Raw genomic sequence first — 23874 nt, forward strand, 5'->3', positions numbered from 1 at the left:
ACAAGGATAATGGATCTGATAGTGAAAACCCCTGAATATTCAATGATTACAAACCATACGAGAAAAACTACCAGTGATGCAAAGTTACAAAAGATAGGTGATACAACAAAAGCTAGGAGAAGGGGAGTGTAATAGACTTGGACACTCCAAGCCGAAGATCTACAACAACACATGTGAGAGAAATTGGAAACAACTGAACAGAACTTGAAAATAGAGGGAGAGAGAAGAGGAGAGACGACACGGCGCGGTGGAGTTCTGCACCCAAACGCACTGGTCTCAAAGACTGGTGCCCCTTCTTGGTATTTCTTTATTCTTATGCTTCTCAAAGTACAATGTCTGAGGGTCCTCTCTGGCGACGTTCCCAAGCAAACTGCCAAGAGTAAGGCCCTGGGCACACTTATTAAGACCCTTGGCCTATCCAAAAGCACTTACATGAAAAGCTGTAAGTTTAAAAGCATCAGGCTCCAAAAGTAAGCGTCCAGTGGGATGTCCATATACATTGCCACCTCACCTGCTCTTCCCCAATTCGTGGGCCAGTCCATACAGCATGCCATGTCATCAATTCTACGCAATTTTGGGCCCTGCTAATTTTTTAAGGGTTTTAGGCCCCTCTCCCAAGTTCTGCAAGTTTGGAGGGGTTAGGGTTAAAAATCTGACCCCTTTAGGCCTCTCGGCCATAAACTGTAAGTTGGAAAACTTCTTCTGGTTTTTAAGGTCCTCTAAGTCAAGTTTTGTCCTTAGGCCATGCCCTAAACCCTAAACTCACGAAATATAAGAGGGAATAAAGCACTCATAAAACTATAAAAGCAAGGGAGACAAGAAAAGAGAAGGAAAAAAAAAAACTAAATCACTTTATTTGCTACAAAACAAAACTAGATAAAACAAAACATTATTAACTTAAGAATGGTTTAGAAAAGGCATGCGCAAAATAAGTTGACACAACTTACTTGGCTAAAACTTAAAACAAGTACTCAAACTTTAAACAAAAAAAGATAAGGCATCTTAAAAACTTAATCCTAGGAATCAAACTTCACACAACAACTTCTAAAGAAACAAATTCTTAAGTCCTAACGTAAGCTAAATACGAAATCAAAAAATAAATACTACTACAAACCTACGAAGAAGAGGCTGCAAATAACCAAAGAAGAACAAAGATCCAAACTTGACAATGATCGAAATAGTATGTTCACTATGAACTTAGTGTCTGATTGATGGCTTGGAATTCCCGGAAATGATAACTCACACACGATTGCGGATCTAGATGCGATTGCTAAATACGTTGCCAGGAATCATGGTCCTAGATCAAAATGGATTCTATGTGATATGATCTGAATGTGATGTGACTGTCGTCTTTGTACGAGGCTAGATTTGTGTCGTCTAGTGCATCGCTACTTAGAGCGAGTGAAAATTGAGCTGGTTTATGGCTTATGTCTGATTTTGCAAGCGTAATCAAGGGCGATTAATATTCTTTTAAGAGGGGGGTATGTCACAAAATGATGACATGGCACTGCTGCCCAACTGCTGATGTGGACAAACAGTACGGATTCCCGCGATATGCGCTGACATGCTTACGTGGCTGCCGTACGGCTTCTCCACAAAAAGCGTTGACTGCTGACATGGCTACTGTACGGATTTCCGCAAATTGCGTTGGATGCTTTTTGGCACTTTTTGGGACCATATGCTTTCGAGACAAATTGCTTTTGAGTTTATTAATTTTGGGGCTCTGCTTTTGGGGCATCCCTTGTAAGAATAAGTAGACCCTAGGGACCTCACTTTGCAGAGCATCTAGACGCAGAGTCAGACAGCAGAGGTCCCGCGGGTCTTGTACTTTGCTCAAGTATTAATATAAAAATAAATACCAAAAGGGGCGCCAGATTTGGGGCCACTACCTCTGAGCGCAGAACTACGCCAGGCCGTGTTGACTCTAAATTTAAAGCGTGATAAAGTTGTGAAATATTTTAAGTGATTCTCTCATGTGTCGTGCCAGATTTCCGACTTGGGGTGCCCAAGTCTGTAACAATAATATCATAGCACAACGGATTTCTCTTCTATTAAGAAATCCGATCCTCTTACCGCGACACACATGGATTCAAACGACGAATCCCGCAAGAATTAGACGAACCCTACTGACACTTCTGGAACGGGAGGCAACACGGGAAATTCAAATGGATCAGCAGATCAAGAGTATGGGCAACCTCGGCCTACGGTGTATCAATTGATGGAGATGCAGCGTCAATAGCAGGTTGATGATTGTGCAAAGCAGATGCTTCAGTTTGCAAAGGATCCCCAGTATGCCAAATTTATGACCTGACACCCGATCGATGAAGTGCATTCCCATTGGCAGAAATCCATGGACTCCCCAATAAAGCCAGCCCTAAGAAACCTCATGTCCCACGGATGTTTACTGAAGACGAACTTAAGGACATTGTTGAAAGACGGATCAACCAACTTTTGGGGGCAAAGAAGAAGCAATTGAAGAAACACAACAAGCGAACTGACTACCATGGTTGTTTGGGTCGAAAATCCTCTTTTGCAAATGCAAGAAAACAGAAGAAGCATGTACGCTTCGAAGGATTGTCCAGTTCGTCCTCAGCTTCTTCTGACAGCTCGGACAACTCATCCTCTTCTGACTCAAGTGATGAGGACAAAAAGGGCAAGAATTCACGAAAGAACCAAAGATTGGGAAAGAACAAGAAGAAGGCAAAGAAAAGCGGATCCCGACACTTTTCTGACAGTTTTGATGAGGATTCATCCTCTTCTGAGAGTGAGGACTCCGATGACCATACGTTTTATTCAAAAAGGAAGCACTTTTACAGAGCCAATCAATATGATTTTCTCGAGGACAAGGGCAAAAAGACAAAGGAATCCAAGGAGGGTGGACACGCAATAAAGTTTGAAACCTTTTCAGAGTTTCGAGATGCTCCTAAGGCTTTAGCCTTTATTCAACAATTTGACATAGCATAAACTTTTGAGGGTTTCGAGATGCTCCTAAGGATTTAGCCTTAATTCCACAGTTTGACATAGCATATTTTGGAGGCCGCTATACAGAGCACTCCAAGATTCGACGGGCAGCATCATTTTTTTAAAAAGCAATGCACAAAAATGGTGGTCCACTCATCTGTTAAGAAAAGAAGCACCGACAAAGAGGCTAAAGTTCAAGAGACCCTTTATTTCTTCGTGGCTCACTCAAGAATACGAACGAGACGTGATTACTGACTGGAATCATCTTCAAATGTTCAAGGCAGGAACTTTGGATACTTACTTTAAGAGATTTTGGAATGTTTTTCTATTGGCTTCATCCTTTAAGAAGATCAGTTTCAAGCAGCAAATCGAGCGATTTTGTTGTGGACTGTCCAAAGAGATACAAGACTATTGCTTGCTACAAAAATCTGACTCCATACAACACTTGATGGGACATGCTAAGCAAGGCTTTGCTATGCATTCGGGTAACTTGACTTATCCAACATATGAACCTTCAACAAGTCATAACAGAAGCAGACGATACAGACCTCGACTGACAGAAGAACAGAAAGACGAATATTTCAAAACGAGAAAGTGCTTTGAATGTGGTGAACTAGGACATATATCTGCAAATTGGCCCAAAAAGGCACAAGAATGAGAATGACTGACAAGATTGAAAATAGAACAGGGTAAGGAGATGCTCGCTCCAGAACAAATACTAGATAGAAAATTATAAATGAACTGACAATATTTTGCTTTGTAAATTTATGAATGAATCATTTTGAAGTAGGACTTTTCAGTAATTTTGAAGTTTCTATTCGTGTGTTGTTGCTGCTAAATTGGCTTTATCTCACATAAAAATAATTCTACATGAATTATTGGATTTAAAAGTGAGAGGGTTTTCTCGCTTGGAACACCAAGGAGAAATAATTCTAAATGAATTACTGGTATTTTAAGTGAGAGGGTTTTTCTCACTGGAGACATCCGAGTACAGAGTATTCCTAGTGCGTCATTCAAAGTAATGACGGGAGCACTGAGAACGGAAATATTTGTAAGGCCACCAAGAATAGGTACTTCTGATGCGTCACATCGGATGGGTGACAGGGAGCATCGGAAAGAAGTATCCGACCATCCGGGAATGGGCATCTCTGATGCGTCATAGGATGGGTGACATACAGCATCGTGAAGGAGATTGTACCGTAAGTTCGGTAGGAAAAGACTAGGTGATGGGTATTCCTGATGCGTCACAAGGTGGGTGACGGGTGCATCAGAAAGGGAATATCCATAGTCAAGAGGAAATTCCGAACTGTGTTAGAATTGTGCACAAGGAAAAGCAAGCACTTGAATGAAGATGGGTTCAAAGGAAACTTTGAGGAAAAACAAATGCTTTCTAAGAAAGCGGGATTGCTTTTCGGGAAAGCAGATGCTTTCCCGCGAGGAAGTCTATGTCTGCTTTGCAACTGTGCATGTGATTGCATCCAGGGACGCCTGGGAAGTGTTGTGAAAGCATTTTTTTTAACTTATAAGGTTTTATTGAGTTTTTGGACAAATTCAGACCATTTTTAAAGGTGACCAGCCGCCCACTTAATAAGTGGACAGCCTATGATTAAATAAAGCAGTATAAACCAGCCATCGATTTTTCTCTCTTTTTCTAGCAGAACAACGCCAAAAAAAAAACCCAAAAAAAACGAAACAAAAAAAACGAAAAACGGCCGCAATCTCTATGCGAGCAACCAATGCTCTGCTATCTTTGCCGTGGCCAGGGAGCTATAAAAGCATCACACACCCTCTCCCAAAGGGAAGACCAATCTTTGCAAGGAGGAGATGCTGCTGCAGATTTCAACCGTAAAGAAGACGTTGCGGGTGATGCCTATGGCTGCCCCAAGTATACCAGATGTCGCCAAGACCCAGTGCGCGAGTTCCCTCGCGAAGAAGTGCTTACGGAGCGTGTTTCCATCGTGACAAGTTACTGTTTTTTCTCTGTTTTGAGCCCATAAACATCGTAGACAGGGCTGATTTACGAGAAGGAACCCAAGAACACACCTCTTTTGTGTGTAGGATTGGAAGAGAGGATTTTCTATGTAGAGAACTCTTCCGGGGAATTGCTTTTCGAGAACCGAGTTGCGTTTCGAGCGTCGAGACTTTGAAGGTAACGATTTTCATGTTATGATCTCTAAGTATTTGTTTGCAGGTGTACTTCCTCTTAGTGAGGGAGTAGGAGCAGAGGAAGGCATGAGCCTCTGCAGCAGAAAGCGCTCTAAGGAACTAGAGCCAAATCAGCCCAAGGGTTTCGTACCCAAGTTTGGGAAGCAGATCCATGGATCAAAGAGAGGTAGACTCTCGAGATGTGATCAGGAAGTTAAAATCATAGCAGCTACGGTACGGGACGGGACGTTTAATACGCGGTGTACAATACGCATACTAGACGTATTTTTTAGAATCAAAAATAAAATACTTCAATTTTTTTAGATATGATACTTACATAAGAACAAATGAAGCGGTTTCGTGGACCTCCTCAATGACTCTTCAATATTTAGCCATAGCATACATAAACAACCACCATGAAGCTCTAAAACACAATTGATCAATTAGAAAAAGACATGCGTTTTGAGGAAAAAAACGTTAGAATATAAAACGTTATGAGACGTATTGTACGTTTAAATACGGGACGTCGTGTATTCTAAATAAAATACGCGTATTTTAGCTGCTATGGTTAAAATTCCCAAGGGAAGGACTTCGTGTCCAGGAAAGGGGAGTTATTCTGCAAGAAGAGGACTCTGGAAACAGAGTCGGAAAAGAGTTGCAGGGATGCCATGACCTGAGTCTGGAAGGTGAGATCCAGAGGCGAGAACCTTGATTCTCGAGGATTTGGAATAAGGAACGGAAGTTCCTTGGAATAGGGTTTTGCCCTAGGAATAGGAAGCCGAGGCTTCCAGGAACCATCAAGTCTTATTCTAGAACAAACGTGGTAATACGTTCGGTTCAAGTGCTTGTATAGACTTCTCCTCAGTAATAAAGATACTATTACGGAGGGGGGACCAGCCCATCTTCTGGTCCCCAGTATTGTGTCGATCTTCTCACTCTCTATATCTCTCTCTCTATTTATCTCTCTATATCCTCTGGCTTCCGAATATATTTTATATTGCTATGCGCTCCCGTTTGTGACAGTGGTATCAGAGCATGCTCTCCTCTCTTTCTCTGTAAAGGTGGACGACTCTGGGAAGATACGGGAAGAAGCCATGACAACCCAAGAGAGAAGTAAGCAGGCGGAACCCTAAGTCCTGCAAGGAAAAGCTCGCAGAGTTGGGAAAATTTCTCTGCAAGAAGTCGACACAAGACTTGGGATTCTCTGAGAAGGCGACGAGCATGATGCTCAAGAACCTAGAGAATCCAAGGAGCGGAATTCTCAAGATCATTCAGAACCCAAAAGATATCCATGAATATCAATCCAGAACCATAGCCAAGAAATCCCGTCATTTCGAGAAGGATATGAAGAAGGTCTCTAGACCTAGGAACACTCTAGTCAAGTTTGATACTTTTGACGGAAGGGAAGATGTCCTGAAAGCAGTAAATAGATTGAAGTTGCCTTTGCAAATGGCAATTTCTGAGAAGTGTTGAAGGTGAGGCATGTGACCAAACACCTCAAGGGGGATTGCAAGTACTTGGTGGTATACCAAAGCTCTGCAAGGAACTTACAGCAAGACTTGGATTCAATTCAAGGCTGAATTTTCCGACAAATTTTGTTCCTCTATGCTTTGAGGAAAAAATCCAAGAAGATTGGGATCGGTTTGCCCAATAGGAACACGAGCGAGTCAAAGCAAGTAGTGGTTACTCTTGCCAAGGTAGCTCCACTCTTGATCCTCTCTTAGGAAGGAAAGATGATGAAATTCAACGAAGGACTTTTGCCCGAATTTGTAAACGCATCTGCAAGATACTTTGCAGCAGATGGAGTCAGCAATAAAAGCTGAAAGTGTACACCTTAGTGTACATAGAATCTAATCCCCGCAGTGGGAGGGGAACCATTGAACACAGAAACAATGAATTTTTGTTACCTCTCCTCAAAGGATACGTTGCTATTCAGAGAAAGTTTGGAGTAAGGGAATTCAATCTAACTCCTCAGTTTTTGAATAGAAGACCCTCAAACTCAGAGGGCAGGTCTGATCAAAGTTACATCTTTGAGAAAGTTACAAAGTGCATTTTCTTTTTGCACAAGGAATGCATATGCCTAACCAGGAGTGATCGCTCTTGAGTGTTTATGAGAGTAGGGTTGAGTCAGAACATTGTTTTATACGATAAGCTGCTTTGCTTAGCCATCCAGAAGGTCCATGATTGATCTGGTATCCGGTAATTCTCGAACAGATCACCTGCTACTATGGGTAGGAAATTATGAAGGAACCATTCTGAGCTTTCAAGCAAAGAAAAACTTTCATTAAGCTTGAGTACTCTTTAAGCCCACACCCCCTACCCGGTAAGGGAAGATATGGTAGTGCTTTTTGCACAAGTGAGGAATACTCTCTTTATGAGGGAAGAAGCAAGAGATGGCCTTGGCCTATGCTCGTACAATTCCACATTTGAAATCCAAGTTTATGTGATGAGCAGGTTTTGCTCTAAGGTCGAGCCAAGGGATCGTCAGGCTGAGCGTCTAGCTCTACGGATCTTACGAAGGGAAGGTAATTTCCCAGGTTCACCAAAACTCTAACACAACTTAAGAATTATGTACACCTTTGGGTACATGGATAAAACACGAAGATGCAGACCTATGCCAAGGAACTGGACGCAAGTTTGTTATACTCTCTTGAGCGCCTTTTTGCGCGCAAGGACATTCCGACACGAGAATCTCTATTTGAGATGTGTTCGGTAGAAGACATTTGAGTTTCTCTAGAGGTTTTCTAATGGTCTTTGATTATCGAGTACATTATGTGCTTTTACCATTACAGTAGCAACATTTGGTTGCGGTATATGTTTCTCCATGAGGAGGTCAAGTAGCATTTACACGCTGCTGGAATAAATTCGAACAATTACGTTCATAAGAGTATAATTCACCAATCGTTTTAAAATGATAAGAATTACCTTAACCATACATGCGAGAACATCATTGAGATCTAAAGCAGGTTCGCCCTTCAAAGGGCCGAGTTTGAACTTATGTTCACAGATTGGGAGAGACGCTAATGCGCGTCGGGAAAACACTGCTGGTAGTAATAACTCGAAGGAGAAAAAGATTGGAAAGTGTCCCCGTACACATGGAATCTTCGGACTGGAACCGTCTACCTACGTTGAGCGACGGCCAGGAACAAGAACCTTCTTCAAGGTGATCGCAGCCTAGAAAGACATCGAGCTTAATACTCTATGACTTGGGCATTCCCTATGTGGGAGGACACAAGAGGTTTAATATCTTAGGACTAACAGCGTAGAATTATGCGCAAGGACAAAGACCTAGATTGATTTCTAGGAGGATTATTCTTCTCCGGATTGAGAAGGTGGAATTGAGTTAACAGATTCTCGCATAAGGAAACTTCCAATTTGTTGGAAAGACGCAAATGACGAGTACTTACATGGCTCATAAGTTTGATGATTGGTGAAGGATATCCTTGAGGTACTAGAGGAAGGACATGAACCGGTAAGGTAAGTATTGAATTCTTGAATTTTTGTTTAATTTAATTTTTAGGTTCTCTTCTGAGAAAGGATCAGCTCAACTTACCATTGAACAAGATTTTGAATTTTTTCGGTTTCTCTCCGGGCAGTTCAGTTGGACCTCTACAGTTGAGGACAACTATTTATAAGTGAGAGGGATGTTGCTAAATTGGCTTTATCTGACATAAAAATAATTCTAAATGAATTATTGGATTTAAAAGTGAGAGAGTTTTCTCGCTTGGAACACCAAGGAGAAAGAATTCTAAATGAATTATTGGTATTTTAAGTGAGAGGGTTTTTCTCACTAGAGACATCCGAGTACAGAGTATTCCTAGTGCGTCATTCAAAGTAATGACGAAAGCACTGAGAACAGAAATATCTCTAAGGCCACCAGAAACGGGTACTTCTGATGAGTCACATCGGATGGGTGACAGGGAGCATTGGGAATGAGTATCCGACCATCTTTGATGCATCATAGGATGGGTGACAAAGAGCATCGTGAAGGAGATTGTACCGTAAGTTCGGTAGGAAAAGACTAGGTGATGGATATTCCTGATGCGTCACAAGGTGGGTGACGGGTGCATCAGAAAGGGAATATCTATAGTCAGGAGGAAATTTCAAACTGTGTTAGAATTGTGCACAAGGAAAAGCAAGCACTTGAATGAAGATGGGTTCAGAGGAAACTTTGAGGAAAAACAGATGCTTTCTAAGAAAGCGGGATTGCTTTTCGGAAAGCAAATGCTTTCCCGCGAGGAAGTCTATGTTTGCATTGCAACTGTGCATGTGATTGCATCCAGGGATGCCTACGAAGTGCTGTGAAAGCATTGTTTTTAACTTATAAGGTTTTATTGAGTTTTTGGACAAATTCAGACCATTTTTAAAGGTGACCAGCCGCCCACTTAATAAGTGGGCCGCCTATGATTAAATAAAGCAGTATAAACCAGCCAGCGCGATTTTTCTCTCTCTTTTTCTGGCAGAGCAGCGCCAAGAAAAAAAAAAAAGGAAAAACGGCCGCGATCTCTACGCAAGCAACCAATGCTCTATTATCTTTGTCGTGGCCAGGGAGCTATAAAAGCATCACACACTCTCGCCCAAAGGGAAGACCAGTCTTTGCATGGAGGAGATGCTGCTGTAGATTTCAGCCGTAAAGAAGACGTTGCGGGTGATGCCTATGGCTGCCCCAAGTATACCAGATGTCGCCAAGACCCAATGCGCGAGTTCCCTCGCAAAGAAGTGCTTACAGAGCGTGTTTCCATCGCGACAAGTTGCTGTTTTTTCGCTGTTTTCAGCCCATAAACGTCGTAGACGGGGCTGATTTACGAGAAGGAACCCGAGAACACACCTCTTTTGTGTGTAGGATTGGAAGAGAGGATTTTCTATGTAGAGATCTCTTCCAGGGAATTGCTTTTTGAGAACCCAGTTGCGTTTCGAGCGTTGAGACTTTGAAGGTAACGATTTTCATGTTATGATCTCTAAGTATGGTGTACTTCCTCTTAGTGAGGGGGTAGGAGCAGAGGAAGGCATGAGCCTCTGCAGGAAAAAGCGCTCTAAGGAACTCGAGCCAAATCAGCCCAAGGGTTTCGTACCCAAGTTTGGGAAGCAGATCCACGGATCGAAGAGAGGTAGACTCTCGAGATGTGATCCGGATGTTGAAATTCCCAAGGGAAGGACTTCGTGTCCACAAAAGCGGAGTTATTTTGCAAGAAGAGGACTCTGGAAACAGAGTCGGAAAAGCGTTGCAGGGATGCCATGACCTGAGTCTGGAAGGTGAGATCCAGAGGCGAGAACCTTGATTCTCGAGGATTTGGAATAAGGAACGGAAGTTTCTTGGAATAGGGTTTTGCCCTAGGAATAGGAAGCCGAGGCTTCCAGGAACCATCAAGTCTTATTCTAGAACAAACGTGGTAATACGTTCGGTTCAAGTGCTTGTATAGACTTCTCCTCAGTAATAAAGATACTATTACGGGGGGGACCAGCCCATCTTCTGGCCCCCAGTACTGTGTCGATCTTCTCACTCTATATCTCTCTCTATTTATTTCTCTCTATATCCTCTGGCTTCAGTATTAAGTGATAAATCCTATTTATACGAATATATATTTTATATATTGCTATGCGCTCCCGTTTGTGACAGTTGCTATTGATTTCTCACGCTTTGGAAAAAGCAGCTCTGATTAGAAAATAACATACTACCCTCCACATTGGTTGAGCATACGGACAAAGACAAAAACAGGACTCATGCTACAAAGTACATCTCTAGCAAGGTGGATCATGACCAGTAATCTCAAGTCAAGTGCCACCAGCAATCTTGCATAAGCAATCTTGCATAAACAATCGTTCACATGAAAGAAAATACCTAGCGGCACATCCTGAAACTCCAAATGCATGACCAAAACTGTCGCAAAAAGTTCAAAAGTTGGAGAGATGAGTTGATCTTGTCGTACCTCTAACGTGGACAATGAGCCAGGCAATGTGTCCTCAAGATGATCCTCCTCCCAAGGGATACAATGTACTCAAAAAAGGAAAGAGAGGGCCCCATTAGCCTCTAAAGAAGGCCACTACCAGTCACCAAAATCCCATTCCAACTCAACCAGTGGCTGTCCCTGCCAGATTTGCAACCTCCAAAGCTATGCCTCCTTTGCGGTGAAAACCAGGTCAACACAAGAGCACCACCCCTAAGAGCCCACCACTCAAACAGGCTACCAACGAGCATCTAGACACTAATCAAGAGACACCTCCTTAAAAGTCAATATCATGTGATAGCCATGATGGCCAGTCTGCCTCTAAGCCCCCTCTAAATACGAACCTCCATAGTTGGTCGTCCTGATCCAACACCATGGGAATAAGCTTCTCCCATGTCAAATCACTAGTCTTCCCCAAAAATCAAGGCTAAATAGAAAGCATTTCACTTGGGAGTCAAATGCGTCACCAAGATTATAGCCATATCTTCCGAAGAGATCAGCTTAATACCGCCTACACACCCGCCTTCCAGTCCTTAATACCGCCTACACACCCGCCTTCCAGTCCTGGTAGTTGGTGGCATGATCCTATAGAGACCCTAGCAACATTGGAATCTTCCTCTCAAGTAACTCCTACAACTCCCCAGAGTAGACTTTCGCAAACGCTCTAAACATCATCCACTATGTCTACCTAGACGACTTCTCTGGCATCCCGATCATGAGAGCTCTCCACAACATTCTTCTTCTTCAATGCCGTTCTTCTTCTCCCTCTGTCGCACACAAGTCTCCAACAAGCAGCAAAAATCTGCTAAGGCATCAGGCATGAACTGTTGCACTCGAATCACCTTCTGGTCTTCAGAACATAGCCCAGATCTCGTCCAGCTCCATGCTGAAAATCAAGAACACTCCTCAATTAGCAGTGGATTGATTTTCCATTGTGACGAACAGCTCCCCACCTTAAGCAACCACCGTACTTCCCACTATGGTAGCCGCTTAAGGTTTACAAAGCTCTACTTCATTGCCTTCACCAAAGGTCTTCCATCTTGGTTGGAAACCTTTACCCCACAATGCGTGCTCTTGTTTGCTACTCAAAATGTGAGCATTAGGTTGCATCGTCGGCCTCCCCTGTGCAGTGTAGAGGAAACCCCTTGGAGGGGCTCCCCGGTCATGCTTCAACCAGGCCTGCAGCGAGCCTTGCATGTACAAGGCCCTACATCGAGTTGCAGTGGTTGGTATCCGTGGAGGAGTGGAAGTTTCTCGCCCTAGCGAAACTATGGTAAAAGTTGCTAGGCAAATCTGCTTTCTTTGTTTGCTTTTTGTTTGTTTTTCTTGTTTTGTTTTCTTTCAGCTTGCAATTCTTGCTCTGCTAGGTGTGTGTGTGTGTGTGTGTGTGTGTGTGTGTGTGTGTGTGTGTGTGTAAAGTTGGTTTTGCACGCTCTGTTTTCTTCATACTCTTTGGGGATAGTGAGTACGTATAGGGGTGTGTGTTTGGGTGGGAGCGTAGGAGTTTGTTTTTGGAGTATGTTTCTTTCGTTTGATTCCTCAGTTTCTTATTTGCTCTTATCTTCCCCAGTGTTCTTGCCTTCTTTGTTTTCTTGTGTTCTTCGCTTGGGTTTACTTGGGTTTACGTTTGCTGACTTGTTGATCTGCTCTCAACTCGCTCTACCAGGTTTCTACATCAAGTTTCCAGAGCTGTTGTCCCTCATGAAGCAGATCCCTTGACATTTTTACCAAGTACCACCAGATCCAACCAACCTTTTTGCATCAGCAATCAGCGTTTTCAGCCAAGTACTAGATCTGCCTAGCAACCCAGATCATCCAGCATTTTGCAGATTCAGCCCTAGATCTTCATCGGTTTTAGTTTTCAACCATAGCCCCGTCTCAGATTGCAAATCCCCAGCAGTTCCCCTCACGTTTTGCATTTTCAGCCTTTAGCTTCGCAGATCCAAGCATCTATCACAAGATCCCGTCAGCATCTTAGCATCTAGGACCATTGTATCAGTATTTGTGCAATCTAAAGCAAATACCTATGTAGCGATAGAGAGGGGGGGCCTTGGAAGGGGGTTTTGGACCCCATCCGGTGTTGGTCTTCTTTCTCTCTCTACACTCACAAAACCTTCACTCACTGTATCTCTCCTCTCTCTAGTCTATTGCACATCCCTCTCATGAAATAAAAGAAACCTTGAGTACGCATTGAGCACTCATCCTGAAACTCGCCACCCGAAACTTGCAACGAAGAGACCAAAAACTTCACCAAAGAATCTCCAATATCACGTTCTGGATCTCCAAGGCCATACGGTGCACTCTGACACAATTGGCATCACCACTCCACACCCACTTTGCATCAAAATCCTGGAGAGAGAGAGAGAGAGACTCTTCCCTTGCAATATTAAACAGGGCTATGACGCTCTGCAACCTGCAGAAGCGTAAAGAAGGATTGGACAGAACTGAAGAAAAGGCTGTGAAATCCTCCAACTTTTCACCACACTCAAGGTGCCCAGCAAACAAAGAAGAAAGAGAAAAGAACATGCAAAATCACACAGAACACACACACCCCATACACAAGTGAAACCCCATGCACAAGCAATTTCACACAAAGAAAACAAAGCATAGACAAGCAAGCAACAGTATCAAGCAACAAGAAAGGAAAACGAGAAAGAAATGTACCTGCCTAAGAATGACAAAACAGAAAACAATTAAACAACCACAGGCACCAAGGAGGAAAGGGAGGGAGGAGGGCGAATGGTTGGGTTTGGGGCGGTCGCGGGGGGGGTGGTTGGATTATTGGAGCATCAATCTGTCACAAAACGGGAGCGTACACGAGCACTTAGAAAATCTGAAAATTATAATTCTTTGAAAACATGAGAGAAGGGAGAAGATCGACACAGTATTGGGGACCAGAAGATGGGCTGGTCCCCCCCCCCCGTTAAGAGTATTCTTTTATTCAGGGAGAATTCTTATACAAGCACGAGAACCCGAGGAAACCCCTCCGTTCTGTAATCTTAGACCCGAAGGTCGTGCTTTCCCGTAAAGGGCTTGGGCACAAGGCCATTCCTTCCCGTAAGGGACTTAGGCGCGAAGCCGTACTTTCCCGTAAGGGACTTAGGCGTGAAGCCGTACTTCCCGTGAAGGGCCTTCCCGTGAGACGGGAGATTCCTGCAAAACAAACCACACAAAGCAACAATTCTCAATGCGTATCAACACCTTATACCTGTCGTTCCTTGCTCGGAGAATCGACCTCCGTACTCAGTCGTCACGCGATCACTTGCAAATTCTATCGCCAGCACGTGCTCCAGAATCCCAGCGCTAGTTCTTGCTGCTGCTCCCGGCGTATCAAAACTGGAACGCTTGCTGCCCTTTTATAGGCTCTGACACCTGGCGGGAATAGAGGCCCAAAAAGCAGAGCCAGCGTCCCTAGAGAGAGGAGAGAGAAAGATCGCAAATTCAGCCCCCCCCCCCCTCTGCGTAGCTTTTCTAGCGCTGCCTTTTTTTGAAGGACTTGCTTTATTTTATTAATAAAGGCCCGATCACTTAAAAGTGACCGGCCACTTTAATAAAATAAAGTGTGAACCTGTTCAAACTTTAAAAACTCACTTAGTCAATGAAAACAATGCTACACGGACACATTCCAGGCATCCCCGGGTGCAAGGCACGACACAGATGCAATGCAGACACAGACTCCTCGCGGGAAAACATCTGTCCTCCCGCGACTGTTCTTGCTTTTCGTAAAAAGCTTCATTGAACCCATCTTTATTCTTGTGCTTGCGTTCTTACGCGTATTTTCTTACTTAGTTCGGATTTCCTCCTTAGCCTACGGAATGCCCCCTTACTGATGCACCCGTCACCCATCATGTGACGCATCAAGGGCACTCGTAACCCGGCCCTTTCCACCGAACTTACGGAAACTCCTTCGCAATGTTTACCGTCACCCATCAAATGACACATCAGAGTTTGTCCGTTCTTGATGGCAGTTCCTGTAGCTACAATCTTTTAACAGTTCTTAGTGCACATAATAAAATATCCTAAAAAAGAGATTAATCATTAAAAATAAGAAAATAGTCCAATTAGCAACACAATCACATGAAAGCCTGTACGCGGAGAGCCACTTACGGCAGGCAGAGACAGTGCGGCAAGGCAGACCATAGCACGAAGAGCAGTTGCACGCCGCCAGAGGGAAGTGAGAGGGCACAGCAAATAGAAAGTTAGAGCAGCGTACCTCTCCCTCGTAACCACCCCCCCCCCCCCCCCCCCCCCCCCCCCGCTTTCTGTGTGTGTGTGTGTGTGTGTGTGTGTGTGTGTGTGTGTGTGTGTGTTTTGAGGGGGGGCAAAGGATTTATCTACAGAAGGCGAACAACTGGAGCATCCATCACAAGAAAGCCTGTGCACAAAGAGCGTCTTGCGGCAGGCAGAGACGGTGCAGCAAGGCAGACCAAAGCACGAAGAGCAGTTGCACGTTGCTGAGACGCGAGGGGGCACAGCAAATAGAAAGTTCGTCTCCCCCTCGTACGCCCGTCCCCCCCCCCCTCTCTCTCTCTCTCTCTCTCTCTCTCTCTCTCTCTCTCTCTCTCTCTCTCTCTCTCTCCCCCCCTCAAGGCATCAGCACCACATGCCATTATCCGAGCAGAGCTAGTGGCCCCCCCATTAGTGAGGCGCTCACCAGATCAGTCTCCTTCATACACCGCATGTGGGAACTTCCTAGAGACAGATATGCTCGCATTGCACTTGAGTCCTCTCAACAGTTAGCCATGCAGGGAGATACAGCATGCTGGTATGGGGAGATGACATCATGGTTTCACGCGCATGGGTTCAGCATAGACAAGTTGCTACCCTTCCAGTACTCATTGGATGCACCATCTCTCACTCTTACACAGTCCGAGATCACCAGGCTCATCCGCCAAGACCTGACCCAGCTAGACACTAGGAGGACATGGATACAGCCGGCGCAGGAGCTGGGCACGAAGATGGCTTTCTACAGAGAGCATCTTCTCCAGCTTACGGAGGATGGTTTTGTGACGAGACCCAGATACATGGACACCCACTTGTCTCATGGGATACGATGTGCTATTGGCCAGTTACGCACATCTTCTCACCAGTTGTGGATTGAGACTGGGCGATACAGCGGAGTACCAGCAAAGGCCAGGACTTGCCCCTTGTGTGACATGGAGCCTGAGACAGAGTTGCACTACACATGCCCCTGCCCCGTCTACTACGAGATACGAGGCCGCTTCCATTGCTTGTTCAGAGGGGGTTTTGGACCACTCTCCAGAGTCATGGGATATGAGGATCAGAGATGCTTGAGTTTGTTCTTGCTCGAGCTACGCACACAGAGATAGCCTGATGAGTGGAGAGGCTAGCCAGTCTCAGAGACGGATGACAGATTTCTTTAGAGCAGACACTGGGCAGCCGCAGGAGCTACTACCATAGAAGAGCTCACTTTTGTCTCACACAAGAGGCACATTGATCGACCGAGCGAGTGAGCTGGGGAAATCCAGGCGCCCATGACTGCGGAGGACTACACAACATCGACGGAGGCTTCATCAGAAGATTCGGAGCACTCTGGCCAGGCATGCACGACACCCAGTCATACTACTGACTATGGAGGAGATTGATGAGATCCGCCAGTGCCCAATGCTAGATCTCCTGTGATTTAGCTATCCCGGCCAGCTGCCCATTTTGCTTAGTTCACATCGACCAGTCTCGGATCCCATAGTATTTTTTTGTTTTGTTTTGTTATGTTGTTAGTTTTTGTTACTCTGACTTTGTATCAGATCCACCACATTGTAACTTTCTGGTCTCATAGGTCACTTTGGCCTTTTGAAGACGTTAATATAACATTTCAATTCATTTCATTTCATTTGTGTGTGTGTGTGTGTGTGTGTGTGAAGAGAGGGGGGCGCCAGGAGGGGGGGGGGGGGGGGGCGTTGTTGTCTGGTTGTCAACTTCAAATAATGCACCTTCCAATGTCGATAGCCAGGATCACTTGGGTGCTGTACCAAGGAGATGACAGTAAAATAGTTTGGTTATCAGATAGCCATGGGGATGCAATTACACTCTGACAATATAGGCCTGGAAATCCCCCTGCCGGTTGTGCCACAGACACCTGAAGTAACAGAAAATTACATTCGAACAAAGTTGAAGTAGAAAAAAACTAAATAAATGGTCAAACTCTCTTGACTTACCACCTCCCTGATGTCTAAGTTTGAACTTGAAGTTTCAAGTCCATGCCATTCCACAACGTGTAATGAGTTTGTCCCACTGTGGACTCCAGTGGTGACAGCTCCTTCAGCAGACAAGAACATAAGGCAATTTCCATTTGGACTGCATTACAATCAGAAAGAAGAGGCCAATACATATGTTACTCCCTAACTTAAATAAGTCGATGAAGCCTTCAAACATTGCAATTTCTTAGATGACATTCAGGCGATTATGTGCCCTTTGAATTCCAAGTGTGACCTGCAAAGGTGCAATCTAAGCTCTTGACATTCAATCAGCTAATACTTTGGCAACTGAACTGTCTGTTTACATATGTGACAACCATAACACGTTCTATACTCGTGTCACACCTCAAAAACAACTCCTCTGACCCTGTATGATACAAGTCACAAGTACGCTATTAAATGATTGGCCAACAAATCAGATGGTCAGAATAGAAGTTAAGCAACAACTTTCTCTCTCCCTACAAATAGTCAATAATTGGTACAGCACTCATTTAAAGAACTGGTAATTAGAAGTTCAAAGTAGAAGTACAGCATTTTCTATCTAAAAGGAAAGAGAGAGCTTCACACCTTTTCACCCATATCACCAGAAAACTGACATGCCTTACCAAACCACAATGCAATCCAGTCGACCTCCAATGCAATAAAGAGATGTGAAGAATCGTCAAAGAGAAATGGAGGAACATGCACCATGCCATCAGAACTACGGTAATGCCTCTGCAGCACAAAATCTGCATGCTTTGAAAAGGTTCACCTAAGACCTCAGATAAGGTCAAACAGTTGACTCACCTCCCAGTATTGAATGAATGCCCACATACATTAAATAGAACTGTCCATAACTTAGGAGTGCTTCAGCTGCACAAGGTTTCACTCAGAGTCTAGAATTCAAGGCTTGCACCACCTGTTTTGGGTACCTCTTTAGGATGACCTTATCTTATGGTTATACTCCACACGCAAAATAACCAGTAAGCTCATTTGTGGTTCTCAGATACTTGTAGCTCACAATTCCGCATGACCCACCATCTGACAAGCAAAATCTAAAAAATGCTCACATAGAAAAATATGAAGTATGCAAACTTGACTCATTCTTGAAAAGTGCCAAAAACCAGGCTTTTGCAACAGCTAAGCACAACTGAAAAATGGACAGCAGGAAACTTTGGCATGGAAGAACTATCACAAAAGTGCTGATTGCAAACAACGCAGCCTTTTCTCGTAATTAAATCCAGGAAAACACAAATTTCAAACAGAAAAGTTGTATAATAGCATAGCTTATTTCACCTACTTTCATCATAGTTAGTTTTCACAAGAAAAAAAATATTATAAATAAACACCACAAACCCCCCGGTATGTCAGCATAGCTCGGTTCCACTAGTACTAGCAGAATTTTGTTCCGCAGTTGTCTTAAAATCCCTTGAAGGACAACTAATACTTCAAGCACACTTGATGGAACACATCCTCACCTGAAGCGTGGTAAAAAAGCGCTTGTTATGGAATTCGTCAGTTTGCATACGCTGCTTGGAGAATCTGAGACCCTGTTTGCAATGTGGCACAAACTCAGCCTGTCAAAACTCTTACATAGAACATATTTGTAATTTACCGGGGCCTAATTGCTGCAAAGAACCTCACCTTTCATCTTGAAAAGCCTGTACTGCATAGAGGGCACAAGGCCTGTTGTAACAGTATTTAATCCCAAGTTTTCTTAAGGTATTGAAGTTACTTGAGGTCGATGGCCACCCAACAAATATCAGCAGCCGAGAATCACCTGGTGCCCAAGTGACTTGGCCAACACTCAAATCATCGGGAACACCATCCACCTTCTGTACAGATCCACTACAAGCATAGAGAAGAGAAAACTTACCATTTGTAGCACTATGACTGGACAAAACACTGATAAGCTGACAGGCTGCCACACCACTTACTTTTGTAGGTCCGCTACATAGAGACATGGTCTGCGTTTCCCAGTGTATGATTCACCCCAATCTTCCTGCCAGTCTCCCTGGCCTTTCCAGGAATGAACATCGTTGTCATTTGCTTGAGTACTGGATGAAACAAGCGCTTTCCCAAAAACTGGTTTGCCAATAACTGGCTCCTCCGCGACATATGCGACATAGGACTCATCATGACTCCATGACACTCCTTCAAACCTTTAAAAGCAGACAGCCAACAGGAATAGAACACAAAGCACTACAGCCTGTCAATGCTATGAACCTATAGTGACAGTTGAAGTCGATTTTCTGACTATTGAAAGTGATTTTAGCACTCAGCATTACCATCCATCAACATATATAGAGCCATGGATCGATGCGGGAACCCATATCTCTTTCACAAGTTGAGCAGAATTCCAAACCTCCAACTTTGTAGGGTTAGCACCATTTTTGGGGGTAGAGTCACTGTTTCTGACTACAAGAAGTTTTTGCCCAGACGAGGAAGGGAGCAAGAGAGATATTCCTGTCAATTCAAAAGGAAAGGCTGACCAGTTGCATGTGGCTTCTTTCTCCTGTTCTTTTGGAATATTGATGAATGAAAGATATTTTCTCTTGCTGTTGGCCACTAGATTGACTTCACTCATTGCAACCAGTGCCTCCAAACTATGTCCTGCATGTTGACAGCACACTTTAGAGTGCTCTAGAGCTGGCTAAGGACAACTTAGAGCCACAAGAAATCAAAACATGTGCATACAGCTCAACCATCTGCCATTGTGAATTGCTGATATGCAGCAGTGAAAATTTGTGTGCTTAATGTCATCAGGTGTGTGGATTGCAAGCTCAAGTGCCATAAATTTGAGGTGGTGATTCGGAGGCGTAATGAGAGCATCAAAAGTACTACTATGCCACAGAAACTGCTGCACACCTGTCCTGGAGGGCAACAGCCAAGCTTTGTCGATGCTTGGAATCCGGTGAATTGATTGAAGAAGTTCGTAGTGTTCCAAGAGATTCAGCTCTTCTGTTGTAGAAGGGACTTCTGCCTTGGTAGATGCCATTTTCGCAGTTCTCAAAGGATGCTTCTGCTGTATACTACTGCACCAAAATTTGCAAGGAGTCATGTATGAAGAACATCAAGAGGCGGAGAGAGAGAGAGAGAGAGAGAGAGAGAGAGACTTACGACGACAGGGTTGTAGGGGTAGAACAAGGAAGATGTACGAAACGGGCCGAGTTGCAGAAGGGATGGTGATCGAGCCGAGATGGCCCGTTGCAAAGTTGAGAAGGAAGCTGGCGATGTTGCAGCGAGCTCAGCATGTTATAAATCCTTCATTGCCCCACTAAATGTGGAGGACATAAGGTGAGAGGTGTAAATTCTGAAAAAGAAAAAAGATGCAAAATCCTCTATCGCTGGTACATATGGCTAAAAAAACAAAAATACAAAAAATCACTATCTATATCTATATCTACATAGTGGAAGGACATTTTCTAGAGAAGAACAAGCTAAGGGAAAAATAAAAGTCTTTTGACTTTTCATCTTCATAGGTCTTTTCATTTCCTAAACTCCCCTTCATGATTCCCCTTGACGAAGCCCCAAAAGATCGTTGAACAAAGCTCAACAGACCTCCTCCCATGTGACATCTCTCTCTCTCTCTCTCTCTCTCTCTCTCTCTCTCTCTGTGTGTGTGTGTGTGTGTGTGTGTGTGTGTGTGTGTGTGTGTGTGTGTGCGCGCGCGCGCCAGCCCTAGCTTTTTGTCACCAAACACGTAAGAGCATCTTGATAGATACCCACTAATTAACTCCTCAAAAAACTTTTGTGCAACTTACTAGTTTGCCTTGATTGCTTCACTAAGGAAATGGTGTAAATTCTAAAAGTGGAGTAGTGTTGTACATGCCACCTCATAGCATAGCTTATTCTCAATGTTTCATAACATATCTCCTCGAAGCTTCTCCTCAAAGCTCTGTGACCTCACGACACGATTAGAATTTGGAGCTAGACAATGCATGAAGGAAAAGAATTTAAAGATGATAATCTCTCGAAATGCAAAGAGATGCATTTTGTGCATGGGATACTTGTGCCCGTTAAAAAGAAAAAGGACTATATGATAAGACTCTCTATGGTGTGGAGTTGGCACTATTCTCCACATTGTTAATAAATAACATAGGGAATGTGCTCTTTCCCCGTTGCTTTTATCCCCTCCAAATTACGCTTTGCCTCTAGTGTTAGAGGGACTTTCTTTTAAAAATACTCCAGTTGCACAAGGAAGAATTCTTTACCTTTAATTTCATGCAGACTTGTGAAATCCTTAATGACGTGAATGATATGCTATGGCCTACTCTCTTGGTGTCCACTCATTGGACATTGTAGAAGTTGAGCTCGCTCATTAGGGTCCTTGTTATCTTCATCTACAACCTTTTAGATATAAGTGATGTGAATTGATTGCTTTAACGACACATGATGTAAGTGATGTAAATTTATCTACATACTTTTTTATATCACATTCATAAAATTGGAAGACGGGGTATAAATGCACCTTTTGTATCGATGGTAGCTTGCTCTTGAGTCTTTGTAAGGTCTCTTATCAAAGATAATCGCAACCCTCTAGGTGGAGTTCCTATACTTTGAAGGTGGAGTTATTATACTTTGAAGGTGTGAGAGAAAGAAACTTTCTTTTTTTCTCCTCGCCCTCCTCATCTTGGTTCAGTTCATCACAACAGTCTTGTTGTTCTCAACTTTGAAGCAACGATTGGCCTAAGATTCATGTTGGTTTTTGGATTGAATTCAGCTTTATTTGAGGACACATGAACACGAAACAATCAAAAATTAGAGAACTTACTTTCTTTGGCTTAGTCTCTAACTTTAAAAAATCTTCAATGAAATACAAGCTTGAGAAAAAAAAATTGGTTTTTCCCATAGAGAAGGTGACAAATCGCTTCTTCATGCTCCAAAGCCCTAAGATAAACCATGCAAGAATAATATTTCAAGCTTGGCTCCACACCATACTTTGTCCTTGTGGGACGTGTGTCTAACCTCACTATCGTATTTTATTGCAGTTTCAGCGAGAACCACGATTAAATTGTCAATCCATGGGACGAAGCTGACCCGACTAGTGCATAGAGGCTACAAGAGGTTGTCAATCTCTCAGAAAACAACAAACAACTCGAATCTAACTCAAGTTACACTCAAGTGACTGAAATCACCAAAAGCCAATCGATCATCGACAAACAAATCACATCCGTTACAGCATCAAATGACATCCAAACGTAGCGAAACTTCTCGATGACAAGTTTATAAGACCTAAGCACATATGCTTATGGTCGTTGCAAAATTGCGATTATTAACAGCAATGGATTTTTGACCTAGCCGTTTTCGACCCAGAATGCACCTAAATGCTTAGCAATGATGCCCCAATATCCCGCCTATGCTTAGTTTTTTATTTTGAAGTGTAAATTCCTACTTATGATGAAATTAGGCCCCGCGTCGCCGGCGACGCCAAAAGCTACGAAACACTGTGACGTGTTTACCTCAATGCGTAGAGCTCTTACTTGCGGTTACAATGCAACAATTGCTACTGCAATGTGACAACCGGAGAGGGAGTAGGAAGCGCGAGAAGGACAGAAGTGAGTGCTATTTCATTATCCAGAACTTACAATTAACTTACAAAATTTGGCTTTTATACCTTAGCCAAGGTTTTTGGTGGTCAAAACTAATAATCTGGGATCTCTAACTAAAGATAGGTAATGACACGTTGATACAATCTGGAAGCTTGTAGCCTTTGCTCAACTATTACAAGGTTTACTCGAAAAATAGGAGTTACAATATTCTTGATATATAAAAAATAATAAGTATTTTTACATGAGAGCTCCGATAAATGGTATCCGTGTTAGCTTACTGCTAACATTCCCCCCTCCTCGCCTGTGTCGTCCCTTAAGACAGCTTTATGGGCTGAAGTAGTCTTCAGGTTGACGGCTGGCGAGGCGGTCTTTAAGCGCATTTAGTGCCTTTTGGTATCTGATCTTCCTCTCTTTATCTGGCACTTGCAAGAACTGCATAGTGACTCTGTTTTTCAGCTCCACCGTTGAGTAGCCTACAAACCTAGATGTTAGGTTGCTGATCACTGGTCCAAATATTTTCATTCGCCAAGTGAAGAACCCTGTTTAGAATGCTTCCTCAAATGCCAGCATATTGTGAGAAGGTAAAAACATGCATCTGGCATAGAAGCCATAGAGGACTTCTTCGGAAGGTTGACCACTAAGGTCATAGCATAATCCTTTATTACCCTTGAGGAATGACATCCAAGGGGCACCTACTTGCTCTGGCTCATGGAAGACTTCGATGCAGGTGAGCAACATGTGGCAGATTTTATATAACATTGCACATGATAAATCTGGTAGACTTTTACAAAAGGACATGGCGCCCGTTAGGGTTTTCACCATGTACTCTTCAGTCGGCGGTCCCTTTTCTGGAGCAGGCAATCGGGGGTAGTTAAGCCAAGTTGGCCGCTTCTTTGTTAATGCCTCCTGTTCTTTCCAGGCCCTTACTCTTAGTACAGGGCAGAAAGTAGGATCCTTTTGTATGGCCGCAGGTGCTCTTGTGAACATAATCAAATACCTTGGATTCTTGTTCACCCAGCTGAGCCTCCACTTTGGGTGGTCTTGATCTGCGCCTTCTTCTTGCATGTCTTTGTACAG

General features: G+C 43.6%; 1 protein-coding gene and 1 long non-coding RNA gene across 2 annotated transcripts in view; both read right to left on the bottom strand.

The window, feature by feature from the left end:
• The window catches only part of AARE (acylaminoacyl-peptidase-like protein), a 51821-nt gene extending 31298 nt beyond the window's left edge, over positions 1-20523 (bottom strand). Inside the window, exons 1-8 of the mRNA XM_086492131.1 lie at positions 20366-20523; positions 20114-20280; positions 19534-19858; positions 19183-19407; positions 18890-19093; positions 18724-18795; positions 17228-17366; positions 17003-17148 (exon numbers count right to left, since the gene is read on the bottom strand). Of these exons, the coding sequence (XP_086348257.1) occupies positions 17003-17148; positions 17228-17366; positions 18724-18795; positions 18890-19093; positions 19183-19407; positions 19534-19858; positions 20114-20280; positions 20366-20499 (1412 nt within the window). The 5' untranslated portion in view covers positions 20500-20523. The remainder of the gene's footprint in view (positions 1-17002; positions 17149-17227; positions 17367-18723; positions 18796-18889; positions 19094-19182; positions 19408-19533; positions 19859-20113; positions 20281-20365) is intronic.
• Positions 17351-18198, bottom strand: LOC147432127 (uncharacterized). Its single transcript, XR_015185520.1, has 2 exons — positions 18053-18198; positions 17351-17980 (listed from the first exon to the last, which is right to left on the bottom strand). It is a non-coding gene; the product is annotated as an uncharacterized LOC147432127 (long non-coding RNA).
• Positions 20524-23874: the final 3351 nt, after the last annotated feature.

The sequence above is a fragment of the Adiantum capillus-veneris genome, chromosome 20, assembly GCF_014529385.1.
Source record: "Adiantum capillus-veneris isolate H3 chromosome 20, ASM1452938v2, whole genome shotgun sequence".
Classification (NCBI taxonomy): Eukaryota; Viridiplantae; Streptophyta; class Polypodiopsida; order Polypodiales; family Pteridaceae; genus Adiantum; species Adiantum capillus-veneris.